The following is a 6,377-nucleotide window of genomic DNA, read 5'->3' as shown; positions in this document are numbered from 1 at the left end:
CCTGGTGGTTGTCCATCAGGTGCTGCCGCCAACGATTCACCCAGTAATTAACAAAACTACATGGTACTTTGGACGGCTCGAGGCCTGCGTTGAACACAGCTCTTCGCTGATGTCAGCGGATTCCTTACACGTGTCTGCGGCAACACCAGGTCGTTAGCTTTAGTTTAATGCACCTGCAGGCTGTGGAAAATTCCCTGTCCCCTTCCTCTGAAGTCGGCTCAGCGCCTATATTTCGCTATATTATTCCGGATTGCACTTAATGTGTACGGTGGCATTATTACACCTTGTGGAGGTCTTGACTTCCATTTCCATTCTAAATAGTGATTAGAAGTAGTCACTAAATTAATGTTATGTAAATTTTCGCAGAATTCTCAGTTTAAATATTAGTTTAAATTAATTTATTTGTTGAAGCTTTGGGGCGTTAACACCGAGGTGTCACACTCCCCCCACCCTTAGATCATGCTGCCCTCAGCATAGGGTACTCGTAGAGTACCGAGGAGCTCTCGGTGTGCCTCCATCCCAGCCAAACGTACAACCGCCACTCCGTATACATTTTTTTTTCTTTTTTTGTTTTTTGATATGCCACAGGTAGGTGCATGAAACTGATAAGGGTAAAAATTCAGAAAGGCTTCAGCATTACAGTTCATAATAAGGACTGCTCCGTACTGCATTGTACGGATAGGGGTTGGTTCCTCAAAGGCTAGGAGAAGGAGGCTCTGATTTAAACCATGGTTAGACCAGGATCTGTAAGCTGTGGCAAAAGCAACTGGTCTAGGAGAAGAAGACTCCAAAATCAAACTCCTGGTCCTCCAGGTTGGGGGTTGAGCATTGGGCTGACAACCCAATCTCATAAAAAAACGCCAAGTTACGAATAATGAATCAGAAGATGCCGGACGGATTTCAACGGAGACGACCAAGGCGAGTTAATAAGGTTATGAGAGAAGGGATACGGATATATATTGTGGGTCATGGAATGTGCAGACACTGCTTAAAGCAGGTAAAATGGAGGAGGTGGCACAAGAGCTAGAAAAGTATAAGATCAGCATTGGAGCGGTGCAAGAAGTAAGGTGGAAAGATAGTGGAACGATCAAGAAAAGAAAATTATGATTTCCAATAATGGAAGAGGACATAAAGGTGTTGGGTTTTTTGTGCTGCGAAGAATTAGGAAAGCGGTATTAAGTTTCGAACCAATTAGTGAGAGGATTTGTAAATTGAGGATCAAAGGAACGTTTTGCAATATTTCGTTTGTAAATGTGTATGCCCCCACAGAGGATAATGAAGAAGGTATTGTGGATGATTTCTACACAGAACTTGAGAGAGTTTGTGATAAAATACCTAGGCATGATATGAAAGTGGTTTTAGGTGATTTCAATGCAAAAATAGGAAAAGAGGAGCAGAACAACATGGTAGCAGGAAAGTGTGGTCTGCATGAAGAAACTAGCTTGAATGGAGAAAGAGTATGCATGTTTGCTGAAGCTCAGAGGCTGATTGTAAGTAGTAATTGCTTTCCTCACAAAAAGATTCATCTGGGGACATGGAAAATGCCTGGGAGGGATAGCTGCAATCAAATTGACCATGTTTTAACTTCAAAGAGATGGGCTACTTCTATAATGGATATAAAAACATGCAGAGGAGCTAATTGTGATAGTGATCACTATTTGGTGAGAGGAGTTCTCAGACATCGTATAGCGAATACTGTCAAAGCAAGGAAGACAAGAGTAGAAAAGTGGGACGTGGAAAAATTAGCGGATGTAAATGTGAGGCAACAATTTCAGGAAGAACTGGGTGATAGACTAACAGGACTTACGACTGATTTATCAATTGAAGAGCATTGGAATTACCTGCGAGAAGCAATGAAGGGCACAGCTGAACTGGTACTAGGTAAAAGGAAATTTGAAAGAAATGAGGACTGGTTTGACGAAGAATGCAGAAATGCATTGGACACTAAGAATCAGGCTAGGAAAAAGCTTTTGCAAGTTGGAACCAGAGCAAATGTGGAGAATTACAGAAGAGAAAGAACATTAGCAAACAGACTTATGAGGAGGAAAAAAAGAGAAGCAGCAAACAGTAAAAATAGAAAAATTAGAGAGAAACTACCAGCAGAAAGAATGCAGGAAATTTTACAAGAATATGAGAAATATTACGGATGCATACCAGGCAAAATCACAAGTACATCTTGATGAAGAAGGAAACGTGATAACAGAGATGGAGGAAATCAAGACAAGATGGAAAGAATATTTCGAAGACTTACTCAAAGAACAGGACATTCTGCTACCAGAAATTGATCTTGAGATACCACAGCAGGTTGATAACTTTGTACAACCCCCCCGGGAGAGAGAGATAGAAGAAATAATAATAAGAAAGATGAGAAACAATAAGTCCCCAGGAAGCGACACTATAAACAGCAGAGATGCTGAAGTATGGCGGAGAAGAGCTGTTGAAGGTTATCCACGAACTTATATCGAAAGTGTGAAAACAAGAAAGAATGCTAGAGGAGTGGAAGAAAGGACTGATCATACCTATATACAAGAAGGGGACAGGAGAGATTGTAGAAACTATAGGGGAATTACGCTTCTCAATGTTACATATAAAGTATTTTCCATACTTATACATAACAGGCTAGTAGAACTATGGAGAACATTGTATAAGAGATTACCAATGTGGTTTTCAGGGGTGGACGATCAACAATGGACAACATTTTTTATGGTAAGACAATTGTTTGAAAAATGTGCTGAATTTGGAACGGACCTGCATTGTGTTTTTTTGTGGACTTCAGGCAAGCATTTGACAAGGTGAATAGACAGAGGATGGAAGTTTGTCTTAAACACTTAGGAGTACCACAGAAAATCATAAAGCTCGTAATGCGAACACTGGAAGGATCCATAGCCATGGTTAGAGTCAATAATGAGTTGACGGAACCATTTGACGTAAAAACAGGTGTCAGGCAGGGCGATTCCTTATCAGCATTAATCTTCATTCTGGTTCTGGAAGCGGCATTGAGAAAGGTGGATTGTGTAGGTGATATCACATATAGAATGAGTCAGTTATCAGCATATGCTGATGATATTGTTGTAGCTGCAAGAAGTCAGAGAGCTAAGTTGGAGAAGCTGGAAGATATTGAAAGAGCGGTGAGCAAAGTTGGATTGACTATTAACTGGGAAAAAACTAAGTACCTAAAAATGACAAGAATGGGACAAAGAGGAGTGGATCTGGAGGTAAATGGCAATGAGGTAGAAAACGTAGTAAGTTTTAAATACCTTGGATCAACTCTAACTGCAAACAACAGCGTGACTGAAGAAATTAACACAAGGATAGCCGCGGGAGGCCGATGTTACTTTGCATTTAAGAAACTTTTCAGCTCCAACATTCTTCATAAAGAGGCCAAACTGAGAATTTATAAAACTGTAATCAGGCCTATTGTAGTTTATGGTTGCGAAGCGTGGACACTCACCAAACAGGACATAAATAGATTGAGAATATTTGAAAGAAAGATTTTAAGAAGAATTTACGGTCCAGAATTAAGACAAGGAACATGGAGGAGGCGAAAAAATCAGGACCTGCTTGATTTTTTGAGCGATGAGGATATTGTACGCTTCATTAAGGCCCAAAGAATTAGGTGGCTCGGACATCTGACGAGAATGAACGACAACAGAGTCGTGAAGAAGGTTGCTGAGTGGACTCCTGCTAATACAAGGCCCAAGGGAAGACCTCGGATGAGATGGAGAGAGACGATGTGGTTGCTGACCTAAGAAAGATTGGAGCAAGAAATTGGAGAGAGGTCGTCGAGGACAGACCCCAATGGAGACTACTGATTCACCAGGCCAAACCCATGGAGGGTTGTAGCGCCGAGGGAGTAAGAGTAAGAGTAAGTAATAAGGACAGTATTTTACCACGAAATTTAAAGTTTGGACGCTTACTTGTGGCTTAGGCTTCCTCTCTTTACAAACAATTTGTACATAACTTTCTCTTTCTCTTACTCACTATTACAACGGTCTCTCTCTTTACAAGATTTCTTATCCAACTACCTATCTGCATATGTATGGCTTAAACATAGAATACACCCAAGTTGCAATATCAAAACACACCCCGTTACGCAAAAAAGAAAAAAAACATGAACAATTCCAAAGCATCATCACTTATGCGTTAGCATCGCATCACTAATTTAACAAAATAATTCAGCAAACAGTAGACAACAATTAAATATTTACTCTATAAACCGCATGATAAATCAGCTTAACCAATATTATAATAAAGTATTTAACGTAACAATACAGCGAACAGTACAAGGGAACTAATTAGTGCTCCTGAAACTACTCAAGTACATTACAGTTCAATGTACATCACACCATCTTAGACAAGATACATTTATTAAGCACTCCAGGATAACTGTGTTTTTATTAGATTAAATTTTGATAATGAAAGTCATTGTTTTGCGCCCATACCACATACTGCATGGTCCAATTAAGTTCAAAGTAATTGTAGGTGGTAGTCTAATTCGTGGTAAATTTCGAACGGTACTCCCCCAATCCTGGTTAAGCCTCGTGGGTTTTCACTCGGGGCCGGTTTCCTCTGTCACCCCTGTCATAGATTATAGTGGAGTTATCCTGAGTTAGCTCACTTGTACGTCGATTAGAATACAAAACTATAAGATACTCAAAGTAAACAGTTACACTGTTCGAACCCAATACAATAAAGCATACCCAAAGCTGTTCCTACATCTTACAACAACAATTCGTAATAATAGCAATCTTAAAATAACAAAGTTGACGATAAGTTGTAACTTGTTACATATAATTGGGACGGCATTCGTTAATTCTCATAGTAATTTTCAGATTATTCATCACGTTACAGGGTTACACAAAATTTCTATCAAGCTGCTAAGGCACCAACCAACAATTACTGAACTCTATTCCTTAAGGGCCCTGTGAAAAAGACTTAAAAGTAGTGGCTGGATAGCCGTTACACTGTAAATGCGTGGGGGGACTCTGGAAGGCGGTTCACAAACCATCATTTAGTTTTATAGGCATAACGTTGACGTTCTTCCGAACAGACAACGACAGGAGGACACTGTCCCCACACTCCTCAACTCCTCTCAAACCTCACAAAAGAACATCAACACAGAAAAAAAAGAAACTACAACTACAATATTCCGCCCCCCACACTTGGTATTTAAGGGCATTTGTGGACCTGGGGGCACCCCATGGTTTTCACCCTCGCTTACGCCTGGGAGCAGGGAAGCTCACCGATACCTTCCTCCTACTGGCCTTTACATTCTACTGGTGTCTTAGAGCTTCTAACAAGTCTAACCCCATTTCAACTTACATGCGACACAAAAGTTCCTTAGCCAACAGTTACGTTTCCCAACGAATAAAGAAGTAAAATAAACGTAAATAAATGCAATTCCTGCAGACCTGGGTATGGGCACCTTTCCTGTCTTGCTAATGGGGTCCGGAAAATCCCTTAGCAAGACACTCTTCATAGTGTTGTTACTGGTTATTTAACTTTAATATTTAGAAGTTATTCGAGCTGTTCCGGGCATCCACAGTCCAGTTGGGGAGTTGAAAGGAAGGGTTATTTGGGGTTGGGGGTGCCGGCATTACCTTCCCATGGATACCAGTCTGGCTCGGCGTTCTAGATTCCTCTTAAGTTACTAATGCTACTTGTTTTAACAGATTGTTCAAATAATTATAGAAAAACCTTGCCATTACCAGTCTGCATCAACAACAAACATACATAAATTACAATTAGCGATACAAGAACTTAGAAAACATATTCTTTTTTTTAAGTATTAGGGGATCCCCAACCACTCTTCTGCCATGTTCCCACAAACGGAAAAGTCTAAAACCACTCGTTCAGTTCCGACACAGGTTGATTTACTGTTCCCATCGCGGTGCACACACGATGTATCGCTGAAGTTTACATTCTTTTAACTAGTTTCACACTTACTTCAAGTGTCCAGGGCCCACTCTTCATTTCTCGTCCGATTACCGTACGGTTCAATTTAATGTCAGTCTTGGTGCGTGGGGTCGACATGCTCCCCACTCTGGTCTCGGTCAATCTCGTCCTGCTCGCGCCACCTCTCAGCATCCTCAGCATCTGGTCTGCTCGCAGTGCGTACAGTCGCTTCGAGGGTCGGGAGATGCGACTCTGTCCGGGCGGCCTGCGAGCTTCGTCTGTTAAACCCCCAGGGTGGCACGGAGCAGATCGGCAAACTCGCACCCTCCATCTTAACAACACAGTGACAACAATTAGTACGACTACAAGAGATGCACCACCAAAGGTTACATACTTGATAACCACACGTCTACGATAGTGGGTCCTAAGTAATTGAATTGTCCCTTCTAGGGAGTATTCCTTAACACATAGGGAGCCCAGCT

General features: G+C 41.2%; 1 protein-coding gene across 1 annotated transcript; it reads left to right on the top strand.

The window, feature by feature from the left end:
• The first annotated feature begins 1,002 nt into the window (after positions 1-1,002).
• Positions 1,003-2,180, top strand: LOC124374077. Its single transcript, XM_046832374.1, has 2 exons — positions 1,003-1,078; positions 1,270-2,180. The coding sequence occupies exons 1-2, from the start codon at positions 1,003-1,005 to the stop codon at positions 2,178-2,180; spliced, it is 987 nt and encodes a 328-aa protein (XP_046688330.1).
• Positions 2,181-6,377: the final 4,197 nt, after the last annotated feature.

Source organism: Homalodisca vitripennis, unplaced genomic scaffold (genome assembly GCF_021130785.1).
Source record: "Homalodisca vitripennis isolate AUS2020 unplaced genomic scaffold, UT_GWSS_2.1 ScUCBcl_7151;HRSCAF=14702, whole genome shotgun sequence".
In the NCBI taxonomy this organism is placed as follows: Eukaryota; Metazoa; Arthropoda; class Insecta; order Hemiptera; family Cicadellidae; genus Homalodisca; species Homalodisca vitripennis.
The sequence above is the reverse complement of the archived record's forward strand: the minus strand, read 5'-3'. Positions and strand labels throughout refer to the sequence as shown.

Excerpts from the sequence above, each read along its gene's own strand:
- LOC124374077 (XM_046832374.1), top strand. The coding sequence starts at position 1,003 with ATGGAGGAGGTGGCACAAGAGCTAGAAAAGTATAAGATCAGCATTGGA. Across the intron at positions 1,079-1,269 it reads AGAAGTAAGGTGGAAAGATA|AGGATAATGAAGAAGGTATT; the intron begins GTGGAACGATCA and ends ATGCCCCCACAG.